The sequence below is a fragment of the Cavia porcellus genome, unplaced genomic scaffold, assembly GCF_034190915.1.
Source record: "Cavia porcellus strain 051 isolate PalLab524CR breed Dunkin Hartley unplaced genomic scaffold, mCavPor4.1 scaffold_19, whole genome shotgun sequence".
NCBI lineage: Eukaryota > Metazoa > Chordata > Mammalia > Rodentia > Caviidae > Cavia > Cavia porcellus.
Genome location: NW_026947502.1, coordinates 36,161,551 through 36,187,507, shown reverse-complemented (window position 1 = coordinate 36,187,507; position 25,957 = coordinate 36,161,551). Strand labels below are relative to the sequence as shown.

At 37.4% G+C, this 25,957-nt stretch overlaps 1 protein-coding gene across 9 annotated transcripts in view; it reads right to left on the bottom strand.

Moving 5' to 3' along the window:
* Positions 1-1,901: 1,901 nt before the first annotated feature.
* The window catches only part of Kcnn2 (potassium calcium-activated channel subfamily N member 2), a 476,524-nt gene continuing 452,468 nt past the window's right edge, over positions 1,902-25,957 (bottom strand). For all 9 annotated transcript variants that reach the window (XM_063230941.1, XM_063230944.1, XM_063230942.1 and 6 more), the window contains 4 exons: positions 19,790-19,900; positions 10,866-10,993; positions 4,718-4,787; positions 1,902-2,503 (listed from right to left, as the gene is read on the bottom strand). In XM_063230941.1, coding sequence (XP_063087011.1) covers positions 2,216-2,503; positions 4,718-4,787; positions 10,866-10,993; positions 19,790-19,900 — 597 coding nt within the window. In that variant the 3' untranslated portion in view covers positions 1,902-2,215. The remainder of the gene's footprint in view (positions 2,504-4,717; positions 4,788-10,865; positions 10,994-19,789; positions 19,901-25,957) is intronic.

Here is a 25,957-nt window from a genome sequence, read left to right as displayed (position 1 = left end):
GTCACTTGGTGGGGAGTTTGCAGACAGAAGGAAAATTTTGCATAATGCTTCTGTTGGCAAACCAAATTATTGGCCAAGGGAAGGGAATATAATTAAATGTTATATATGCCAACTCCACCTGGTGAATGTAATCAATATGTACTGAAAATATATACTAATAAAAATTTAAAAATATACTAGTGAATTAAATTACAATAGAGGAATAATACATTCTTTCCCTGGACGCTTAGTGTTCTGGGGTAACAGTGCTAATTGATCAGTAAGATGGTAACTAAGCTTAATTACCTCTCCTTTACCTTTTAGTCACAACAGAGGTAGAATATACAAAACTTAACTGATTAGAAGAAAAATTCAAAATTTCTCTCTCCCTTACATTGACTGTTTACACCAAACTTATGTATCTGCATAAGTCTTGAATGTAAGTCAAAATATATAAAATTTTAATTTCATCAAAAAAATTCTGATGAAGCAGGTTCTTGACATGCATTTAACTCAGCAATATGTATCTATACAAATTCATGTTGTTTTACTTTTATGTATTGCCAGAAAGCTTTGCAGGCTTGTCCTCATCCAGCACCAGCACAGATATATGCAGAATTTGTGAATAATCGTGAGGTTTAGTCACACTGGATAGTCAGTAAGTGGGGAGCAACCCAAAGCAATTGTACCTTGTAGCCTTGATCTTGACAGGAAATGCTTGATTTGTATGTCACTTAGAGAGAACACATGTGAAAGTTTTCTACACTGAACAATGAAAAGAGAGCAAATAAAACATTCTAGTTTGTGCCAAAGAAGAAAATATTTGATAATAATGGTAGCAACTTGCATTGTTTTAAAGTTAATACCAAAGGGATTGAATGAAAGTGCATAAGCCTTTTAAATGGATTTTCTGAATGTGAAGAAACACTTTCCAAGTTTAGAACAATCCAAAGAATTTGCTCTTAGAGTTGAGCCAGTTCCAATGTATGATGCCTGATCCTGCTTCTGCAGGCCAGATCTTCCTGCAGATTCTGGGAATGCCATGTGAAAGAATTCATGTGGCTGTCACTTTAATATGGTTTTCCTAACCCACTGGATTCTTATAGTTAATTCACAAGAATCATAACTACTAGGTTCTCTTTTATACAGACCAAATATAAGCACCCATGAAACAAGTATGAAAAAGCTGTGAAATCTACAAAAAGCCATTTACTTGTATTAAAAATGTTAGTACAGACCATGAGGGGACCATATGCTAGGAAATGTGTTGAGTTAGGCACATATAGTCTTACCCTGCTGAGCTATGCAAACGTATATATGTCCCAAAAAGCATGCGTCTGAGCTCTACATAAGTGAACACATGGAGAGATATAAAATCACCTGTTTGGAAGTAAAATTGTGGAACATGTATTCACAGACAGTGAGGTCCCCAGTACTTTCTTTGTGTAAACTTGCTGGTAAACTAGGAGTAAAATAATTCCTGAAAGCATCAGTGTTCCTTGTGTGTGTAAGCTCGAATTAATCTAATTTTCCACATTTTTAGGAGACAAGCTGTATTTAAAGGGTGACAATGATAAATTCAAAAAGAATAGTAAGTTGGGCTATGTCGAGTGACCATGATGCTGATATATCCATAATGAGGGAAAAATCTTCTGAATAGGGAATGGAAAGAAAGTCTTCTTTTCAAGCTAGCATAACTTTTACAAATCAAAATAATCAGCATAAGGGGTCTGGGATTTAGCGCTCAGAGGTATAAGTGCTTGCCTTGCAACTGTGACCTCATGGTCAATCCCTGGCCCAAAACAAAACCCCAAAAAACAAAAAAACAAATGATCAGCATGCATCAGATGATGGTCATTTTATCTTGAAAAAAGAAAATTAGAAGTGAAATTTTAGAAATGTCAAGTGACCGAACAAGTATGTGCAGAAATTAACTTTTTTATTATATATCATATAATGTAGTAGTAAAGTTTGTTTGAAGTGCATGAATAAAAAGTTAGTGAAATTACAGGAGGAACAATCTATATAGCAATAATAGGTGCATTCCCTGTGCATCTGAAAGAAAAAAAAAAGAGTTTTCACTCATTTTGGCCTAAAACTTAGTGTTCAGGTTCCCAGGATTCTGACATCAGAACCCGGATAACGCTGATTAGAACCATAGGGGCTTTACAATAAAAGCTAAAATATTGACCATATGATGGCAAAAAGTCTTATTTTGTGGTTAACTTATTCTCTTCTAGCTACTCTCTGATGAAGTTGGTGGCGCTGTAGAGGAGGACCGTCGCCTCCTGGATGAGGACCGGGACCGCTCAGCGTTGTAGGTGACGTGTTTGTCATAGTTCTCCATCTGAGCTTCAATGAAATCTCTCTGCTGCTGTCGGATGGTCTGGCTTATGAGCCCAGGGAGGGCGTGGATGCTACCAATCAAAGTCTCTAATTTTGTTTCTAAGGTAACAATCCGCTTCTCGAAGTCTTCACTCCTTTCGTTTAAGTCGGAAATCATGTCATACATGATGTTCTGGGTCTGGAACACAGGATTGAGAAAATGTGAAAACAGAACTAAGAGGCTTAATTACACCTGCCATAGCGCCTCTTAGAACTTTAGCACTGATTTATTGGTGGTGATACGCAGGTAACAGGGGCATCGCTAACTGAACACTTTACTGTACAAAGCAAATTCAATGTCTATGCAATGCCAGGATTCAGAAAGGTAGGTTAGGCATTAATTTGATTAAGTTTCAGAAAATGTGGTACAGTTATTACTAGAAATATGTTAGACTGTGTAATGACAGATGAAAATGTTTCAATTTAACATTCATGTGTGTTAATGGTTAGAAAAATTAGCACATCAAATTCATTTTGCAACATGTAATATTAGGGCAAGGTCAGTTTTAAAAAGAAAGCAGATTTAAGGAACAACAAAGGTATAGACTGCATTGTACTGGAACAAAAAATTGGGATTGGAACAGGAGTGAAGATTAATTGATTTGATCAAGTAATGTAAAGCAACACATTCTTAAATATCTTATATTTCTTTTGCTTTGAATTCTATCACTTTGCATTGGATCAAATAGAATTTTTACAGATAAACTGTAAAATAAATCAAAAGTTCCATTGAGAATAAAAATTGGGAAGAAAAGTTGCCAGTCCACCTCGTTGGGACTATGTGTTCTGAAATAAGATGTCTTTGGTATCCTACTGAACCCTGAAACCGACTGACTTGATCACGCGGTATTCATAAGTACGAATTCCAGTCATATTTCCTGAAGTAGCCAAGAGACAGAGTCAGGGGGTTTAGGGCTGATCAGCCAGAATGAAGGGTGGTGGCCCAGAGTACAGAAATGCGCCACATCGCCCAGCACAGCCTTTCTGGAATCCCAGGCTCTCTGTCTCCACTTGCCTTCTTCATTTCTCCTTAGGGTGCATGCTCTCATCCTGCTTAACACCCTCTCAGCAACAATAAATGAACTGACTGCATGAGGGAATTGACTATTCAGAACAGAGCGCCTTGTTTCAGTTGGGCCAGGGAGATAGTACCCGAACATTAATTTTACTATAAACCCTTTAAATATGTGGTCAATACCCATGCATTCAAAAAAATACTAAAGTTTAGTGCAGTACAAGCCTGTGGTCATAATAAGCATGACACTAACTGGAAATACCTTCTTGCCTCCTACTTACACCTTTGAAGTAAAATTACTGATCTAAATTATGTTTCTAGATAGTCTGTTTTATTTATTTATTTATTTTGATAAAAAATACTCTATTTCTTTGCTCAGTTGAACTCAGGAATGATGAGCCTGCCTTGGGTGAAAGTCATCTTAATTGAGAATACTTGTATACTTCATACACATATGCTCTCAGGTGATTCTTTAAATATTTACTGCCAATGTCTTTATATAGTATGTGTGAGAGACATACATCAAAATGGATGTAATATAGATGTTTTATTTAATGAGACTAGGTCGAAAGCATAATTTTTACAGATTAAGACAAGCTACAGAAAGGAACATAGAAAACAGGATACATGGATCCCAACTGAGAGCAGCCTTTCAGAGCATTGATGTTAAAAGGCTGTGCATTTACAGGCATGTTATTTTAGAATTAGCTCAATAGGATGCAATGCTTTGTTGATTAAATATTTATATGTTGAAAATGCATTTTATTGGGGAGGTACAATCAAAAATCAGATGAATCTTATAAATATGGTAGGAAAACGAGGAGATGGTTAGTGTACCAAAACATAGTCTGAAAGAAAAACTAACCACACAGTGTTTAATTTTGGTGGGGAAGGGAACCACCTTTATTGTAGGATCTAATTACTGGAGTCTTTCAAGAAAATTCAACCTTACATTCTTCTGATTTTGCTTAAAATATGTAACAAAGTGAGTTCTATTTAGCCTTGAAACTCATAGTCACGTCAAAGAACCAACTGTATTCTCAAAGGATGAGACTTCAGAATCCCAAAGATAATGTCTCAATTCACTCATGTTTTTTATAGCAATTCCAATTCCAACTCACTGCAATTAGGGAAGCTCTGAGGATGGGACAGGGATTGAAGAATGTATATGAAGGAAGAAGATATTAAATAACAGCTTTTAAAACAGTTTTAAGTAAGAACATCATTTTTAGGGTGGTTTTTTTGGCTTGATAATTAAATTAGGGGTGGGCGTCTTGAAGCACTAGTAGTGGCAATCCTAAAACACGTGGCCAGGAGGGGTGGGCACCTCCAACTTACCTTTGCCAGATCCACCAAGGTATTTGCTTGGTCATTCAGCTTCCTCTGCTCCATTTTTACACTTCGTAATCTAAAAGACAGAATCTGAAGTCACAAAAGTTCTCCTCTTTCTTTGGCTACCTTATGCTTTCCAAAGAGCATGCACAAAATTGACAAGGGCAAATAACTGCATGGATAATGCCTTAAATATCAGGAGTAAATTCCATACTAGTTATGTATCTTGTACGATGAGAAGCATGCTTCCCCAACACCGCAAAAAAGAAAGGGGAGACAGCAAGAGATGAGATGTCCTTAGGACAACTGTTTACCAGGTCAGTTGAATTCAAAAAGGCTCATAAGGACTTAGCCGTATGAGAAAAAGCCAAAACATTCCTTAAAAGCTCCAGTATCATGACAAATAGACATAGGAAGACATATGCAAAGCGAAAGGGATTTCATCGATGCTGAGAGCAATGAGCACCTTCCTATGCCTACGTGACTAGATACAGGTGTTCACCCTGTTTAGTCTGAAATGAATTGGGTTAGGTATTTGAACCTGATGAAAACACAGTGATAAGTGAGATTCTTGTTAACAAAAGCGAAACTTTTATTCAACCAGCAGCAAGATCACTCAAAACACATAATTCTCTTATTCTTCATAGTATTCACTTGACTTTTATACTGTTATTGAATTTGAAGGGAAGCCAGACTATTCTTTGGGAGACTCTCTCAATTTTTATTGTAGATAAAAGTTGGAAAACTACTAAAGTATTTGATGGATAGACTGTCTGGATGTACGGTTACTTTTAGCTACTTTAAATATCATTGTATACACCTGACTGACCACCAACAAGCTATTGCTTAAAAAAGCAATCTTTTACTATTCCTTGACTTATTTTATTATTCCAAAAAATATTTATTATTCAGTGCTTTTTATATTCAAGATCTTAAGAATATTCCAGGAAAAAAAAGTGGTTTATCATTCTTTAAGCCAAAATTTAAAGCCTTGCTTCAAAAGAGAAATCAGTTCTTCTAAGCTACTTACATGAAAAAAAGGAGGGGAAAAATCCACATTAACTTTATTTTGCCTTGATAAATCACTTTACAAATTGTTGTTGTTGTTGCAATGCTGAAGAAACTATCTTATTGTTTTTCAATTTAAATTATAAGTAATTATATACAGGACTAAAAACTCACTGGGCAAGATTTTACTGCCAGGGACAATTTTGTAACACATGTTCATGATGCTCAGTGATTTCATTCTGCAAGTAGGATTCCAGTATGTCACCAAATCTGCTCTGCAGCGAAGATACAATTCCTTCTGTCAGTATGGGTTTAACTGACACCTACCTACAACATGATCTTAACAATCTAAAACAGTTTTAATTTATAACTCCTTGTGATTATGTGTTTATTCGAATACTTGGAATGAAGTTAACCAGCTCATTTTTTTCTGCTGCTGTGGAGATGGGTAAGCTCTAGTCTAAAAGAAATTCGTAAACATGTATTTAAATCCATCATATTGTTGAAAACTGTTTCTTTAGGCACCTACTAGGGTTACAGTGCTTAATGTCTACTTCTTAAAAACAAGCAAAAAACCAAACACCTGTGGGTTTTACAGAGCTGTGTATTAGAGAAAGGGTCACATCAGGTAGGAGCTTCATTTATACCAGTTCTCATTTGTCGAGCTTTCCACAGGTGAAGGGTGTCTCAGGAGTGCTGAGTGTGTACCAACACACTCAGTGTGAGTTTAGATGACTCTAAGTGACGCTCACGTAAGGCATTAAGTAATACTCCAAACAGAGATGGTTCCTCTTTGAATTCTCTTCTACATCTTGATTTTTGCAAGAAAAATGTCTCAGTCTGGACCTAACTTATCTGTGTCTCCCAACACATATACTAGTCTCCATTTTTAAAGAGCAGAGGGGAAGATCTCAGCACAGAACTTTCAATGGGCTACAGCACTCTAGGTATGGCTGGAATTCAGTACAACCATTTCAGCTGCCAATTGATGATGCCTTTGTTTTGCTGTTCTTTAATATCTATTATTTTTAAGATAGGTTTCCGTGTATATGGTGCTAGGGATTGAAGCCAGGCCTCACATATTACGAGGCAACTTTTGTATCACTAAACTATAAACCCGGTCCTGATAGAGATTGATAGCAAGTTTTGTTTTTTTAAAGAAAAATGTAAGGGATAGCACAGGTGGCAAGAGAATGGTGGAGTTTGAGGTGCTGGAGTAATCCCGCCAGTAATCTGGGATACAGAGAAATCTTGAGCTCTGCAAAGCAGATGGAAAGGTGATGGTGACTCTATATGAAGTGAATGCTTCATCTTAAAACAACAGGGTCTACTTTACTTTTCTTGGATTACTAAGTTACGTCTGACAGTAGAATTTTGCCCATTTTTTCTTTTACTAATGTGGAAAGCTGACATTGGTAGCCCTGTTTGACTGGAATTCTCTATCATCATCTTATCTTGTCTGCTTCTTATACTGCCTAGAATGTAGGCCATCAAGCAACAGTCTGCTTAAGCTGCAGCTGCCGGAATAAAAGGTAATGTGCAGGTGTGTAATACACGTTTTGCCCCACAAAAAGAAGAATAAGAAACATATGTTGATTTCTTCCTTGTGAACTTCACTTATCACAGGAAAATATCATGATTTTGGATCACATTTTCATAGCAGCAGACTACCAAAATTCACAAATAAAAGATCTGCTGGGTACATGCAGCCAGTAGAAAATTCTGCAAATGTTGAAAGGAGCGGCTCACACGACTTACTTCCGAGCTCTATTTTCATTTTGTTGAAAATAAAAAGACAAAACAAAAGAAAAGAAACTGTAAAATATTCTGGAACAGAATAATACAATGTAGTGTTCAGGTGTGCACAGGGGGCTCGATTCATTAGCTGGAAGATCCTGTTAGGATTCTGCAGGATTTGGATAGATCGGCCAAAGAGAAACAGTATTTACATTATCCACCATCTTTCTTCATTGCTACCATGCTCTGCCCACCTGAAAGCACTTGGCTTCCTCTTGTACTAGATTAAGAGTTTAGAAAGAAGAACATTCAAGTAAGCAACAGGCAACATTTTTGCCTAGCATATGGTTAAAAGGACAGTGTTCTAAACAATTGTATCACAATGTTTTTTATGGAGGTTGGGTGGGGTACATACTTTACAAGTTGAGATTATTAAGCAGTCCTCTGTTATACACATTATGTACATTGGATTCCTTGGCTTTGAGACAAGCTCATGGGGATGAATGGGTCCACAGCTGAGACAGAAGAATGATACACTTTAAAGTTAAAGCTGCTACCAGAAAAAGGGTTGAATGGCAGAGAAAGAGATCACTTCATGTCACTAAGTGACCATTCAAAAAGATAGATGCATGACTGAAAAGAGGACATTAGCCCGCAGAATTCAGCATCCACCGGAGCCCAGGAAATTCACATCCTGGGAGTGAATTTGGAAGACAGAAAGAGCTCAGTGTGAAGGGAGCTGGCTGAAGGGCAGAGCGCTGCTGACAAAGCTCTTAGGGCACATTAGAGACTAGGAGCTGCCAGGATGGCTTGGTCAAATGTTTATAATTTTTTTCTTCAAGTCTGATTTCACCTAGTGCTGACAGATGAGGCTGAGTTCTCACTGGATGTGAGAGAGGGGCGACGAAGGGCTTGGCCTGAGGAATCGAGCCCTGTGTGCTTTCCGCTGTGACTTCACTCCCCACATCCAACACTGGATTAAAACCAAAGGTGACTCACGGGATTCAAGCATCTAACCAAACCCAGCCCACACAAATGAACTTACTTAGCTTACTCGTTTTTACTTTTTCACAAAGTATGAAAGTTCCCCAGCATCAAAGGAAACCTAGTAAGCACAAGACTAATTTACAAAACAATTCAGAGCACACAGGAGTTGCTTGGAGCTCATCTACTTTAGATGTGCACACTGCTAAGAAGAAACAGAAGCAGAAGAATCACAGATGGCTTTCCCTGGCCACAGGTGGGTTTCTAAAGCGCTCTGCAGAGGCGTCTCCACGTGTCCTGTGAGTGCATCACTGTGCCTTGCAGGGTACACTGCCTTTGGGACAGTTCTGAAAATTCACTTCCCAGGAGACTTTTCTAATATCTTATGGTAAACATTTTTTCATACTTACGCAGTACATCTGAAAGACTTTTATACTGAATACCATAACACTCCCCCCCAAGCTTTTTTGTTTTTTTGAAATGGCAGCTTACTCACAATTTGAAGCCTATGATGAGACAATAAATACACACAATTTACACATGGCTGTGGAGCTGTATTGCAAATAGTGTCTTGGCATGTTTGGGGTTTGTTGTTATTTGAAAAGGTATCAAATACATGAAAAGGCAAATTGCATGTCATTATATATTTAACAGATTACACTGGTAGCAAACAAAATCCTGGAGGAAAGGGCATGAGTGGTGCCAAACACATGAGCTCACTGTCATAGCGTCTCTGAAACTTCACCTGGGGACACACATCTTTCTCATACCCAAGGTAAGAGTTCTTTCTAATATACTTAAAATAGGTTAGTATCAAAAGTGTAAAGAAATGCTTTCTTTCTGGTATGCCATGGTTTTGACAATGGGATTACATGCACTGAATTGTTCAAATGCTGTATGGCTTTAGGAGAGCCATGTCAGGGACAGCAAGGGAAAGAGGCCTGTAAGGACAGGACTGAGGCACACAGAGGGTGCTCAGCAACTCTTTGGGGGCTCTCGTGTTAGGTCTGCATTTCCAGAAGCAAGGAGTCTAGGCAAGAGTTCCAGGTGGGGGCCCTGGGTTAGAAAGTCACTGAGCTGCAAGAAGCAGATGCTCACACTGCTTCTCTCTGACCTTAGAAGAGTAGTATTCTAGCGCTATCCTCCTTGTAAGGGAGAAAAAGGTTACTGTGTGTGTCTAGTCAAGTCACAGGGCTGAAGGAGATCTTAGGAACGTGTGTGGGTGGCAATAAAGGAGCTTTGTAATGAGTCACGAGCAGGTATGAGAACCTGATAGTCTATGACATGTGCACAGACTCCCTAAACTTTAAATCTCAAAATTCTTGGGCTTTCTTTTCATTATAGAAGGTAACCATTTAACAAAAATAGGCATATAACTATAGGCATATTCTGCTTTATGGAGATACCAATTTAAGCAGGGCAGCTGGATGGACAGGTGAAAAAGTAGAAGATAAAAGCTTAATGATTCTTTATAGAATGTTAGTGGTATTATCTTGCATATAATTACTTAAATATCAAAATAAAAATTCCAGGCTCACAGTTTTCTAGTCTGTTGTGCTAGCTGGCCCTGGAAAGGCAAATATCATTCATAGCTAAAGATTTAGTCTTTACCCATCTTTCCTTTATTACTCTGCTAGTTTCATGAGGAAAGCCACTTTTTTTGAGCCATCATGTGCTCTTCCCCATATAGAAATGACATTAAGTTAAAAGCAAGTCTACAGGACATCACAGTTAATACCCACTTGAGGAGTACTTACTGCGCAAGTGCTACCAGCCTGGAGGAAAAAGACCCTTTGTTTCTAAATTATTACTTTTATGAGGTAAGAGGTTTTTATGTTAAAAATCTATTATAGTTATATAAACAAAGAAATGGCATGAAGAATTTAAATTAAATAATGATGATGTGGAGAAAGTCAGAATAATGACAAAAGACCAGAGGATGAATTGTAAAATTTATAATGAGCATGTAACATAAAGACATCCCAAAGTTTCTGATTAAGAACTCACTGAATATTCTGTTAAGACAGTTATATACACTTATATAGTCATGTAAGGATGTTTAACAGTTTAGGAAAAAATCTTGATGGATCAAATCATGTTAATATGTTTTTGAGATATTGAAGTACAAAAACTAAATACCAACTAAACAAGCTACAGCAAACTTATTTATATATTAAGAAATACAATTTTAATAAAGTATTGACAGAAACTGAGGAAATACTTTAATACATGAATATTCTATTAAATGCTTTTTAATCATAAAAACTACAACTTTCTCAGGATTTCATTGATGACATTATAAAGTTGCCAGAGAATGTCTTCTGGAAATATTTTTTTTTCTCCCTCATGAAAGGACAACTTCAAAATGTAGGATTGGAAAGTCAAGGTTTAAAAAAGCAGGATGCAAATGAAAACCGGTACTTACTGATGAATAGCTTGTAAGAATTTTCGCTGATGTTTTCTTACTTTTGCATGATCTATCTTTTTTACTAGCTTTGTATTTTTGTAAATTAGCCATGTTTCCCTGAGTACATTGGCAGCTGCATTTTTCACCTGTTTAGAAAACAAACAAACATAAATAACATTTGATAAACTTCACAGCAGAATCCTTTACAACTTTGCTGGAGATAATATTCTTCATCCCAAGGATTACAGTAAACTTTAGCTCTAATGAGGAGCTAAAGGAATATTTTTCTTGAATATGATTCTTTATTAGCAGTAGCTGTCTGCAAACACTTAAATTGAGCTAACAGGGAAATAGTACTGCTGACCTCATTCTGTACTAAATTCTACCTACTCCAACAGGAAAGTTCTTTTTTATTCAATACTCTCTCCCACCCACCTTCCCTCCCTCCCTCCTTCCCTCTCCGGCTCTCCCTCTCTCTCTTTCTATTTATTCATTCATTCAGATGTGCTGGGGTTTCCAACTTGTGTGGCAACTCTTCTCTGCACATTCTTCATTTCTCTGGAGAAGGCCAAGGTTAATCTTTATCTTTCGGAAGTTTGCTGGGTGTTTCTGGCTGTGCTCTATAGTAAGGGCACATTTCCACTGCTTACTGGCTGAATAGTGCCAGTGCTTATGGCCTCTAGCAGTGACTTAGCAGTTTGTATGCTTGTTTGCATACTTTAATTAGTTGACAAAGATTTTTTGTTACTCAGATTTTGTAGGAAATTTCAATATGCAACATTTCAAATGGAGGGGACAAATGGAAAGGATTAACAGCATTACAGTAACACTATCGAGACCTCCTGCAGCGGACAGAGGCTTGACTGTTACCTAGTCACTGGGGTTTTTGTTTTTTTTTTTTTAATCTTTTTCCTTTTTATTGGTACTGGGGATCGAACTCACGACTGACTGCTTGCAAGGCAGGCGCTTATGCCGCTGACCTAAATCCCCAGCCCCACAGTCACTGGCTTTCTTGATTAAAGTTTGCAAAAATTCTGAAAGTGAGAAAGGCCTACTCAAGGACAGATTTTATCCTCGTTCTTGCTCACAATGCAGAGTCCAGTGGCCCAGAGCTTTTCACCTGGACCTACTACTAATCACATATTTTACAAAGTCCATCTACTTAATTGCTCTGAGTGATAGAGATACTCAAAGAGAGCCATAGTCCAGTGGAATGCTAAGAAAAGATCACCTAGAGCAGGGAATGTAGTGGGGAAGACTGAAATACAAGCTGAGATTGAGAAATGCAATCTGAATTCTTGATTCTGTACTAACCAATTTAATTTAAGGTAACTAGCTAATCTCTTAGGACTTGTGTTTTCTCTAACATGAGAAACTTAGAAACAGTGATTACTAATGTCCTCTCATTCCTTTGATTTAAATAAGAGTATCAAAATTATAATAAAACTATGGCACCAAAATTGTGTTTACATTTTTTTCACTTTTGCAAAGAAAACTTTAGGTTTGGTGACTAACAGTCCTGAAAAGTTGAGTGTAATCGTATTGCTAAAATCTATTTTAAGAAAATAATTGGTTTCTTATGAATCAAACTGTTTTTAGGAGTAACTAGTTCATAATGCACTGCCTCTGGATGTCTATTGGACTGTGCATGAATTGTCTTCTCTAGCCAGTAGAAAAGTGATACACAGATGCTGACTCCAGCAGTGCAAAAAAGTACCACCACCACCCTCCAGGGTAAGTTAAAGGAACTCTGAGTAACTTATTGGCCTGATCTTTATGCTATGGAAACACCTTCCTCAGACCACAGTGAGGAAGACCTTCCTCCTCATCGCATCTTTTCACAGGTAAAGAAATGGGTGCAGTGTGCATCCTTGAAGTTTCAAGACCCCTTCTTTACAGATCAAGGAATGGGAACAGTAGCCATCATTACTTGGGGCCAGCATGACCTTTCCCTGCTAAGAATCCAGAAGCTTGTATCTCTCTGTAGAAGTCTGCAGGATTAGCAAGGAGCCCTGGTAGATTCTCTCTGCCTAATGTTATGCATTAGAGGTACAGAGGAGGAACCTAGATCCACGACTGGCCAAGAAGCTGGAGAAACAGGCAAAAATCTGGGTAAAAACTGACAAGACAGGAAATTGAACAGTAGTTGAATTTGGTTGGATTTCTATCTACATATTAAATTCCAAAGTACTTCAAAAGTCTATAAACTTTTAAAAAGGTGATTGCTTATCTTTGATATGTTTCAATTTATTGGTTTCTTTCTCTTGTGACAGTGGAGAATGGGGACTAGGGATCTCAGAGTCGGGCGGGCAATGTCCTCGAGGCCTCAGACTGTAGCATTTTTATTCAGTGAGCACCCACTGCAGCTGACAGTCTGAAATTAAAGTAATCATCCATCTGAAAATGCAATCCCTACCGCTCCTTTTAAACCTTTTAAATATGTGGATTTACTTGAAATATTTATTTTGTAACTCCCAGATAGGTTTTTCAAACACAGGAATGAAACCCTGAAAGCATCATATTTAATGTCTACTGTTAAACATGAAACCCACAAAACAGTATGTGCCAGAATTTAAAACAAAACATCTGACTGTTACTCAAATGTGTTTCCAGTAGTGGATCATTTCGTCCTTCTGAGGATGAAAGGAACCAGACAGAGGGAGAGTAACCTCACAGGGTCAAAAGTACCTTTGTATCTTACAGGTTGGGACAGTGGGGATTTGAACATGAAAGTGATAGGCAAACTCCCAGGACTGATTGAAAGAGAGGCAGATCTGCACCTTCTTCACCATTCAGATGAGAGGGAATTGGCTTTGGAAGGAAAATTTCTTTTATTTCCTCAGGTAACAATTTAATTATGTAGCCAGGGGACTCCATACTCAGCCTCCCTGGATAGGATTGTGTCACTAATCAACATGTCTTCCTAGTACAGGCTGATACTAAATAATTATCTATGGGGTTAACTGGGCATCATAGCATATGACATTCATACATAAAAATTTCTAATCTGGAAATACTATCAGCCCATGGGCCCTTATCATATGAATATATAGACTGAAAGAAAAGATCTGGGCCCTAAATGGGTGAGAACATTTCCATATATGAATTCAACATATGTATTGAATCTCTATCACTTGCTAAGTGTGAGGACAGCTATGTAGGGATTTCTAGATACACTTAAAAAAGAAGTACATATAGCCAATGTGTTTTATATGCTATATCATAACCAAGAGGGAACAATATTTTAGAGCTTAATTAATGAAGCCAAATTTCTCTGGTACATAATGGATTTCTCTATTTTTCAAAAATAAGAGGATTGGGCAGATAGCTCAGTAACGTGCTGGTTTGGAATGAAACACTAAATTTAACCCCCAGAACTGGAAAGTATAGATAAAGTTCTCAAAGATACTACCTGTCACTCTCCTTATTTTCTTTATCTTCACTTTTCACTGACCTTCCTGTACCTCACCCCAACATACACCAAACAAAAGGAAAAGAAGAATGTTATTCCCAATGTTCAACTCTTATCACAATCTTCTACTAGACAATATTAAGTGGCACATTAAAAATCAGGTATTTAATAATAACTTGAGATAGCAAAGGGTATACAAGGACTCACACTATTTGTAAAAGTACTTACCCGGATACTCTGAAATAAGTTTCATGGGAGTAAAGGTCATGATATGTTACTTTCTTATCTCATAGGTAGTTATAAGAGAATAAAACTATAAATGGTAAGGTAAGCAGATTTTTAGGGATAACAGTACCTCATAAACCACCAAAAAACTAAAATCACAGAAGTCTACTGGCTGAAACCGTGTTGTGTACAGACCTCTAGCGTAACAGGTTATGAATGCATTGCCCAGGAACTTTCTGTAAATCATTGCTGTTGTTTTGCATTACTCTGAAAATGAGCCTTCTTATTTTGACTTTTCTTTCCTTGTGTTTCTTTCTCCTCTCTTCTCAGTGGATTTTCCCTTAACACTATCACTCTTAGCACATTCAAGGGAAGCAGAACAGGGTGCTGCCTGCTTTTGTGACCTGGACGGTGTGGATTATTAGCTCTGCTCTACAAGCTCTTCGTCCAGACAGGCACCTGGGGATGCGGTGACTGAGGAAGGGGCAAAGGTAAGTATTTCGCTCCTTTCGTGTTGTAACCCATCAGGCTGTGTGACAAAAGATGATGTAAAGCACATGGAGTAAATGGTCTAGAAATTGAGGGAACAGAGAGGAACTGGATGAAAAAAAAGAATCAAGATGTGTAGTATACCTGTGCCAACTCCCCGTGAGGAATGCAATCCTTATGAACCACACACATATACTGATTAAGATAAATAAAAATTATTTTTAAAAAACACACCAAACAAGAAGAAATAAGATGGGAGTGCCTTATAGCAATCTTATTATGGATCCTCCTGCTAAACTTAACAGGTTGCAACATGCTCAGTGGGCATTAACATGTATAATTAGCCTTCCAGGCACATTTATCTAGCAACTTAAAAATCATGTCAGAGTCCTCAAAATTGCTTTAAGTTTCTTTCCAACATGAAGATATTCTGAAACAAACTAACTGGCTCAGACATGAATGCGCAGAATAACTTCCAAAAGATATAGTACGGTGAACACAGTGGCTCTGTAAGGTGATCAACTCTGAATGAGGTTTCAGGTGAGGCATTACACTATCATCCGAAATCTTTAATCTGGAGACATGCACCTGTTGACCTATTCTGAATTGTGATGTGTCACGTAAATTTTCAGAATTACACAGAATGATCTATTGCAAAGGTGGTACACTATGAGCAATGTGGTTTACATTTAATACATATTTTACTTTCAAAAATAGTGTTTTATTTGGTTAATGTAGTCACACAGAGAAATAATGTGTACATAAAATTGTTCCCCTAAAAGCTTGTACATGATGAATAATTTTTCATGGAAATCATTCTATTGAGTAAAGAAACATACTTGAAAGCTTGAAAGGGTACATTTGTTCCTGGGAGAATACCTATTCCTTTAATGTTCATATTGTTTTTCCCCTTTGGATCATATTCATATTTCAAAATGTCTGTTAACTACTGGAAGAAATTATTTTTCTATGTAGTATTTAGGGAATAGTTGTATTTTTTCTATTTTTTCTAATATATTGTATGTTTAATTTGCAATCTCTCATCTTAGTAACTGTGTTTTAACCTCTCATTTTAGTAAATATATATGGCTTTTACATCCTTAGCTGCTGTTGGTTATTTCTCAAAAACCATTCATAAATGATCATTCAGCATTCTAGAATTCTTATTTAAAAAATATAAATTGATCCATTCAGAGTTTCTATAAATAACCAAATAGATTCAAATTTCAAGTAAATGATACTCATTAAGTTGATGACTGTTTAAAATAATGAAGGCAGGACTATAAAAGGGCTATTAAGTTCATATATTATATTGAGCATCATAAAAACTAGAAGTTTATTACATTTTATTCTAGTGCCATTTCAATGGTGATACTTAACAGTATGTTGCCTATGAAAACTGTCAGAGCCGGATGTGGTGCTGCATGCAGGAGGAGCAAGTTTGAGCCCAGTCTGCGCAACTAAGTGAGACGCTGATTCACAAAACAACACAAACAAAACAAAAGACTGGGATGTAGCTCAGTGTCATGACCCCAAACTCAATCCCCAGTGCCAAAAGCAAAGGCATTAGAAAGTCTTCTTTGGTTGCTGGGAAGAATGAAGTTAAAAGAAATATTGCAAAGGAGACTGACTTTTAAGAGTAATAATGAGGTGACACATTTGAGAAGGCAAGATGGGCTCTGTGCAGAATATGAGTTTTCAAACTAGAATAGGACCTTTTTACAGAAAAAAAAAAAAAAGCTTTCTACAACTCCTCTCCATGCAGCATAATTACAGGAAGTTTATCTATATAGACGAAAGTTTATAAGGAAAAAACTGTAACATCAGTTTAGAGAAGGAGTTCTATTCATAAAACCTAAAAGAAGGTCATCTAGATCTATAGACCTGGATCCTGGATCCAGATCCTATATGCGGTGCCTGGCAGGGGCTTCAGGGCTCACGAGCAGCATGAAAAACACAAGTGCAATTTTCTGCCAAGTAGGATAATCAGGACTTTCTTGTGATTTGCCGAGTCGTCAATACTGTAAATTGAAATTTTTTTTTTTTTTGTCTTTTTCATTTTTATCGGTACCAAGGATCGAACTCACGACCGCCTGCTTGCAAGGCAGGTGCTTGTAAATTGAAATTCTTGAAGTTCTAGAACATAAAAGTATATTTTAGCCGTGTTTAGCAGTTAACATAGAACCCTCGCCGTACTAGGTATACAGTGTGTTTCTGTTAAGTAAACACATATTATTCCAAGGAAGAAAGGAATTGCAATAAATTCACTTCATTTAAGAATAACTTTTAAGAAAAATTAGCCTTTATATTGCCAGGTAATTTTTCAACCCATGCATTTCCTGAACCAGCTCATTGGAAACAGGCTATAAATAGCTTGAGGTATCATTGAAAGATCTGAATTAGTCATAAAGTTCTTATTTCATGATATTTAAAAAAATTAGTTAATTCTACTTTTCTTTAAAGACCAGGAATATTATGTCTAAAAACTGTAAATTTTAACACTGACCTAACATACTGCATAAAGTTGCCTTGTGGTGTTTAACTTCCTCTCATGCATGTGCTTTAGTGGCAACACAAGATGAAGAAGGAGAAACGCATTGCTTTTTATTTTGACACTTACAGTCTTGGTGGCTAATGTGGCCAAATATTTGCCTATTTTATTTTCATTACAAGTGGATTTACTTAGGTGAATAGAAGCTAATCATGCCAAAAAACATCTACAATGCACAGGACAGTCCCACACCATAGTTATCTAGCTGAAAACATCACTAATGCCACCTTGAGAGACTATGAAATACAGTGAGTACATTATAAATGAGCCTGGCATGTCTCTGGAAAATTAAGATATGGACTATCGATATTCTAAAGTAGCATTTAAGGAAAGCTAGATTAAAACCTAAAAATTTGCATACAAAACACAGGGAAATCTGTCTATACCTGCTGCCTTGGATCTCCTATTTGTGATTCTGTTACAGTTTCTTCAAGAAGATTCCCAGGCAAAGATATGGGCTGCATGCTATGTTAGACTATTTTTCTGCCTATCATCATAAATGTGGCATTAATTTTTTTTATTTTTTTGGTAGTGGGGATTGAACTCACAACCTTGTGCTTGCCAGGCAGCACTGCTGAGCTGCTGAGCTAAACGCCCATCTGTGGCATTAATTTTGGAATATGTAATCTTAGTAAAAATGCATGGGTTACTCAATCAACTTTACAGAGGTGTTCTTTTGATAAAATGAAATGCCCAAAACAAGTGCTACAACTCTGGGATGAGAGTGGACTCAGGGCCTTATATGTATATGTTTTCATTCCCTTCAGACCTTTAAAATGGAGAAGAAACCCAACCCTCCATCCAGCTTATTTACCTCTCTCGATTCTAAATGTTCCAGTTTTGAGGATGGCAATGGGAGGCATTGGAAGAAAAAATTATGGAAAAAAAAAAGACATTGCAAAGTGGTAACTCTAGGATAAAATATGGCATCTGCCCCTGAGAGGCTTCAGGCGTCTAGAACAAATGTGGTGCTCTCAGGGCAGTGAGGTCTCATCTACTGTGTGGTAGGCAAGACAAGACAGCACTGAAAGGCCACTGGAGTTAAGAGTCTTCCATTCATGACTATAATCTGCACAAGTAAATATTGACATGGAAAGGACTGCTCTGTTAGGAAGCATTTGTCAAATTAAACAAGATTGGTTTGAGAGAGGGGGGGAGAACATCTTTGCTCTGGGTTTCTGCTCGATCCCCCCAACCCAATGCCAGGCTCCCAAGTACTGAGGATAATAGGCATATGTTACTATGCCCAGTTAAACAAGATCTGTTTTACAGATATAAAGTCAAAAAGTGAGTGAAAACACTAAAAGTTGGAACTCTGCTTGATTCTTCTATAAGTAAAGGTATCCAATGATGATGCATTTTGTTACTGTCCATGACAGTCTAATGCAGACTGCAATGACTGATATAGTTTTCAGTTAGTATTTTGATATTTCAAGCTACTATTAAAAAAAAAAAACAGAAATTGAGCTGGGGATGTAGTTCAGTAGTAGAGCCCTCACTCTAGGTTAGATCCTTACCACAAGAAAAAAAAGGCAAAAATTTAGTTTAATTTTTTGGTACTGGGGATCGAATTCGTGTCCTTGCACTTGCCAGTCAGGCGCTTATGCTGCTGATCTAAATCCCTAGACAAAAATTTAGTTTATAAAAATGTTTTTCCTCTTATCTGACTTTGTACTTTGATATGTGGACTCTGATCAAGTTATCCAGCCTCGTGGCTTGGTTTGACACTTATCAACCACCATTATCATTTTACTCTTCATAATCTTACAGTGATGTTCTGAATATGATGGCATTTTTGGCGTTTTCTGGTAGCTTCGAAGTCATGGAAAGGCCCCTAACTTGGGCCTCTAAAACTTAGAACTTTTAAAAAAAATTCATCTTTGCAACCCGTCTTTAGAATACTGACTTGTTCACAGAAACTCTGTACAATCTCCTTCAACTGCCTTCACATTAAATTTCTCTTTTACAGGGATAGTGTGCTCTTTTAATACGATATTGGTTATTTCTTTGCATACTGCACTTAAATGTGAAGGACATCTATGTGTCTAGATCTATGTAAGCTACCTTTACACAGATTCCAGGGTTATCTAATGATTTCCTAACAGACTGAAGGTGAAGAATCACCTATTTTGAGATTCTAAGACTGTCTCAACTTTCAAACCATGTCATTTCAGCTTCTAATGTCAAAAAAATTAAAACCGTATTTCCAAATACTGAAGGAAATGCTGTAGCTTTCCTCTTGAAGACGCGCGGATGGCAACTTACTCTTTTAGTCAGCTGAGTATCCATCATGAAATTGTGCACGTGCTTTTCTGCTTTGGTAAGTTCTAGCTTTCTTGCCACTACAGCTACCACCAGGGCTGTGCAACCTGCACCCTGAAAACAAAGGAAAAAGAGAACCCCAAAGTGTTAGTTTGTCAGATTAGAAAATGTTTTGCACCAAATGTAGTAAATTTCTCAAGATTAATTCAGTGTAGTAGTACTCAGCAATGTGTTTTGGAAAGCCTAGTTTACCTATTTCAAGAAATAAAGTGTGATGCAGAATAAAACATTTCTATCACAAGAAATAAACAGCAAAAAAAGCAAGTTGTGGAATTTTCAGAGACTTCTTTAAAAACACAGTAAATCAGTAATATGTCTATAATTATAACAATAAATTAGCCTAGATGTATGAAATAGAACTAAAACCCTTTCTTTAAAGAATTATGCTCAATCTTTGCAGACGAGATCAGTAGGCCTTGTGGCCAATTAACTGCAGTGCAGCAGGAATGCAGGAGACACCCGTCTTGATAGGCACACAGCTGCAGACTGCTGTGTGCAGAGCAGAGGAGGGTCACAGAAGACGGCAGTGCGCTGACCCTGCACAACAGAACCAGTGTTTGGTCAAGGATAACTACCCTGATATTTGAGTTTAATGAGCAGTAGGAACCACACGAGTCACCTTCCTTTTAAAGACACCTACAGACAGCATTCCTTGTCAAATTACAGGCCATTTAGCTGATCTTTTGGAAAAAGAGTTATAACACTGTATGTTACCCCTAATATAATAGTTCTACCTTACTGTCATCAAGGTGGGCCCATTCTAGGCTGTGAGGTCTTTGCTGGAAGCCTAGTGTCTATAATGCAAGGTCAAGAGGCGGCATTGTGCTGCCATGGTCGCCTCACCCATCCTTGGCCAAGGGATGAGCTGCTGTGAGGACCTGTGAAAGAGAAGTTGCATCTCCAGGCAGAAGCTCAGCTCTGAGGGGACAGAGGAGCAGCAGAGACAGCCAAACCAGCCTCAGCAGACTGGTAACAAAGAAAAGGAAGCCATAGGCAGGAGTCCATAGGAGAAGAGTACAGAGTAGGATGTGGGCATATTTGCGGATCGTTCAGGAAACCATAATCTCTCTCAAGTAGTTTCCAGAAGCATCTCCTCTGTGTCACTCAGCCAAAAGAGTAGCATGCTCAGAGTCTAGTTAGATGTGAGATTCTTAACTTCCCATGAAGTAAGATGGTTTTCTTGATTACAAATACATCTTTTAAAAACCCTTGAAAAAACCCTTCCTAGATGTACAGCAACTTTGTGTCTTCAAAATGCAGTGGTCGATATATGTGTCTAATATAGAGGGTTAATAATTAAAAATAATTATGACTATACTAATTTTATGTCTACAATATTGAAAGATGGACTATAACATTTAAATAGTAAGTCAGAAAATCATAGGCACAATATGCTTCCAATTTCATTTTTAAAAACCCACAATGGAGAAACAAAACAAACACTGGAAAAATATTACTTATGAAAAAGGTACAGTGTTTAGAGTATGGGTTTCAACCTGTTCTTTGTACTTTCCTGGAGTCTACATCTTGTATAATCTATATATTATTACTTATATAAATAGTTACACATTTAAAAAGTAATAATTTATGGTTTAATATTTAATCTTACCTTACATATTTTTGCATTCACATTAAATTCAACCTAAGGAAGTGATCTTTCTGCATGACTCATACTTATACTTTCATTATGTAATCAATTATATCAATTATATAGTGTTTTTATTTTTATTTGAATCAATTAATGACTTGGCTCTTCAGTTGTGAATAATGAATTTTAGTACCTATTGAATGAGTTACTGCAATAAATCTAGCAGCAGGGAGCTGAGTGAGGAGAAAATAAAAAAAGAAATATATTACCCTGTCTTCCTCCAGCCTGATTAATTCTAATCATGGAGATATGGCCTTAATGATAGTAGATGGTTTAGATACTTTCCAGCCAATTTGAATATCTCTTTCATCTGGTTGTATAAAAAAAAATCAGTACCCTCAGAAATTAAGTGCTATTAATCATATAATTAGAGAAAGAGGCTGGAAGGTACTTAGATATTATCTGATTCAACCTTCTGAATTTACAGATGAGACAACTAAAGCAGAGTTAAGTGTTTAGTTAAGAGTCTTGATTAGCATTCACAGTTTTCTGACCTTTATCTTATCTGATGATATCTACATCTATACCATCCCACTGTTTTTTATTTGTAGTCATTTCTACACCCTTTAGGCACTATGAGGCTCTGTATTTAAAAATGGGAAATTCAAGTTCATGTTATTTCATGTGATTGATCTTTAATAAACATTTAAACATTGAGCAATATGTTTAATTATCAAAATAACTCAACACTGTTCCTTTTTTTTAAATAATGGGTGCAACTTTTAAATCAGTGCTTCTCAACCTTGACTGTAAACTAGAACCCCTTGGGAGTATGTAAGGCTCCCAATGCTGGGGCTGGGTGCCCAGCCTAGGAATTCCTAATCTCCAGGGATAAGGACCCAGGCATTTGCATTTTTAAGTCTCAAGGTGAGTGCAACAGAGGGTCACTGCTTTAGATAAAGGACAGGGACACATGAAGGAATATGGCAAACTCCACAAACCACTGAACATTGAAAGAAGACAGGAAGAAGTGTTCTTATCAGAGCTATTTTACATATGCAGACATTTCAAAATGTGAAATTAGAAGCAGAGGGAGTGATCCTTTTTGCCCTTTGCTGACAAAAAAGACTGGAATCCATGAAGTGGCCTCCAAAAGTCACTATAGTCCTTTAATTGACCTTTAAACATGCACCACAGGATGCAAATCCTTAGGCCAGATTGAATCAGGGGCCACTGGTACCCAAGAGCCTCCTGCCCCTGCCCCCTGTACACAAGAGCCCATGCCTCCCGGACCCAGGACCACCTATTGAGGAAATGCTTCCCGCTACCCCTCAGTCAGTGGATTCTGGGAGACTCAGGACAGCCATAAGGACAAAATGTAAAACTCGGAGGGGCTCTTAGTTGTTAGATAGCTTCAAGAGGGCAGCTGGCACAAGAATTTGAATATTGTTCTTCCGTGGCAGGTAGCCACCATTGATATCCTTCTGAGGAAAAAAAAAAAAAATCAAAAACGTTCAAGGAAGGAGTGGAAAATCACTGGCATCAAGAGCTTTTGGAAGTCGATTTTTATTTTTATTTATTCTTGAGCTCTGTTCTCTCCTGCTGCTGGCCCATTTCTTGCTAAGTGTTCTCTCACTTCTACCAAAAGATTGGTGCATTAAAATGAGTCCCACTGGTGCCAGTTGGAGAAACAAGTCACTCTAATAATTTAATAATTACTAAAACTATAGCCTAGATAGTACTTCCTTGTCTTAACTGTACCTATCCCTTTAAAATATACCTCAGGAGACGCTTAGAAGCCTTTTGGTTCAAAGACCTTCAATCCTTTAAGTCTTATTTTAATTAAGGAGACAATAATGTACCTCTCCTGATTCTTAATATATCATAAGAGGATTTGATACGTATAAGACTTTTCAAAAGAGTAACCTTTAGCCAGGAGGAAGTCACATTTAAACCCAGCCTGAGGAATTGAGTGACTTAGCGGGAACCTGTTTTACAACAAAACAAAACAAAATCACAAAAAAGGATTGGCAGTATAGCCTAGTGTGAAGTTCCTGGGTTCCTTGTATCACAAAGAAAGAAAAAATAATAATAATCTTTATTGCTTAATTTTTAGTTACACAGAAGGAAATTGGCTCAATTCCTAAAGCTTTCCAGGCTCAAAGTAAATTCCTGCCAACACATGAGTGGTTCTAGTAATTTAAGAAATGGCATAATGTCATTGGCCACTATCTGTTTCCAGACCTATTCTGTTTCATATGACTACGAATGAAAATAATGCTTTTACAACATTTTTTCCCAAGGCTTGTCACCACCACGATCCATGCAGAAACAGTTGGGACTAACATATGTTACTGTGCGGAATTAAGATCCCCTGTATGCCTTTAATAAGATGAGTCATAGTCCTTTCACCAAAGTTAGAAAATATATGCTGGCTTCTGGTCTCCCATTTCATTTGTGTTCACAGAGAAAACCAAAGCAATCACTAACCTGTTACTTCAAGACGCTTAAGCACATAAAAACTAAGGGAAGAAAGGTATCTGTATGAAGCCAAAGCAAAGGTAGAGGTTTTTCACAGCTATGTTATCATTTTTCTTTCTCACATAGCATATGTTAAAGGAAAGAGAAAAGAAGGGTGGAGAGAGATGTACGCCTTACTTTAGAAAAGCAAAGTAACAACAGCTTGCTAATGCGCCACCATAAATGGATCAAACTGAACACATGACAGCCAGGCAGGACATTCTTAAGACACTGCCAAATTAAAATACGTGTTTCTCTACCTGTAATCTTCATTATGGAACAGAAATCATGAACCATCTTGATGGATAGAATTATCAGAGTGCAGGCAGCGTATTTTTCACAATGTTACTTATCACCTAATGTTTGAAAAATTCCACGGAGTGACATTTTTACTCTTCTAGGTATGTGGATCCTACTTTCAAGAATCATTTTGAAAGGCTACTTTGGGATCAAGCTTTAATAACTTAAGTACAAAAGCTTATGAAGAAGGAAAATTCCTTCTACAGCATGCTAGGGAAACGTTTTGATTCTCTCCTTATAAAAAAGGCATCTTCTCAAAATTCAACACAGTGAAATTGACAGATACATTTTGAAATTCTAGAATTCTCACTACTTTGGAAAATGGCTCTGATAGAAACACTAATTTTTCCAAATATTCCAGTCTTCAATTATCCTCCTATGGGCTAAAAAATAATTCCTAAAATTTCAAGCTGTATTTTGACTGCCAGTGTATTAGAGTTCAGTTCAGACTGCACCTTGATGGCCAATTTATTAGACTAAAATTCCTCATAAATATCTTGACTTATACCTAAAAATTAATAAAACATCTTTAAGAGTAACTTTTATTTCAACATATCAGTTTGTCCTCCGAAAGCAAAGCAAAATGAGTATCTGAAAACATTACTAGTCCCTCAGGTTGACAGATTCAATATCTAAGAACCATAAATACATTTTTACTACACTTACCTGACACAAATAATTATTCTTTCTTTATAAACACATAAAACAATCAATTCTGGCAAATAAAATTCTATGAAACACTCAGCTCTAATATCATATCTCATTGGAGTTTTGCAAGGTTTCCTTAGGTCATGAAAATAGCTCCTTGTATCAAAATTCTACCTCTCAGTTCTTTCAAATTGGAGCTGATCTTTGAGGCTGGATGGCAGGGGTCAATCTCACATGCCCTCACTGTAAGGAAGAGGGGAGAAAGCTTGTGGGGTTTGAGCACAGTGGGGGAGCCTGGGAAAGCAAGCCTCCACTGTAGCCATTTGCTGGTTCTGCAGCTTCTTGTACTTCATAATATTGGTCTTAACCATGAGTCATCCCGCAGCTTAAATATTCTTATTGGAAATGGTGCCAATGTGACTGCAGGTACTTTAGGGACAGGAAGGGCAGCTGTGCTTACCACAAGTGCTGATCATTAGGAAAATTAAGTGGAGTTACAGAATCAAAGAGCTGAGAGAGAAGTGGTCACAGCTTCTAGCTATACCTTGAAGAAAGCAGCTGCCACAGTTCTAATGATGTCCTCCTGGGGGACAGTGAAGGTCCAGTCAGGGCGCCGGAGGGAAATATACTTTTAAGACTAGAAAGACCCATCATCCTTTTCTGCTGCTTTATACAGAAAGAAACTATTCTAAGAATTTACAGCTGTTTTTTCCTCACTGGCCTTTATTTGATGAAATTCAGTGTATACACCAGAAAGAACGAAAAAGCTAAAAAACAAAAATTCTTCAAACTTGTTACTTGATATTAATGACCCTTGTTATGGATTAAGAACTGGTGGTCAACTTAACACCAGGTGGATTACATCAGCATGCATTGAGCGAAGATGCTCCACCTGAGGAAAGTTGCCAGGATAAACAGGTGGAGAAGAAGAGAGGTGGAGAGGGTTGAGGTGTTAAGGAGGCATTGTGGGTTCTCCTGCTGTCTGAGCTGTTGGTCCTCCTGGAGAAGCTTTGGTCTTCACATCAAGCATCGCTTCGTGGCTCCGGAGGGGAAGA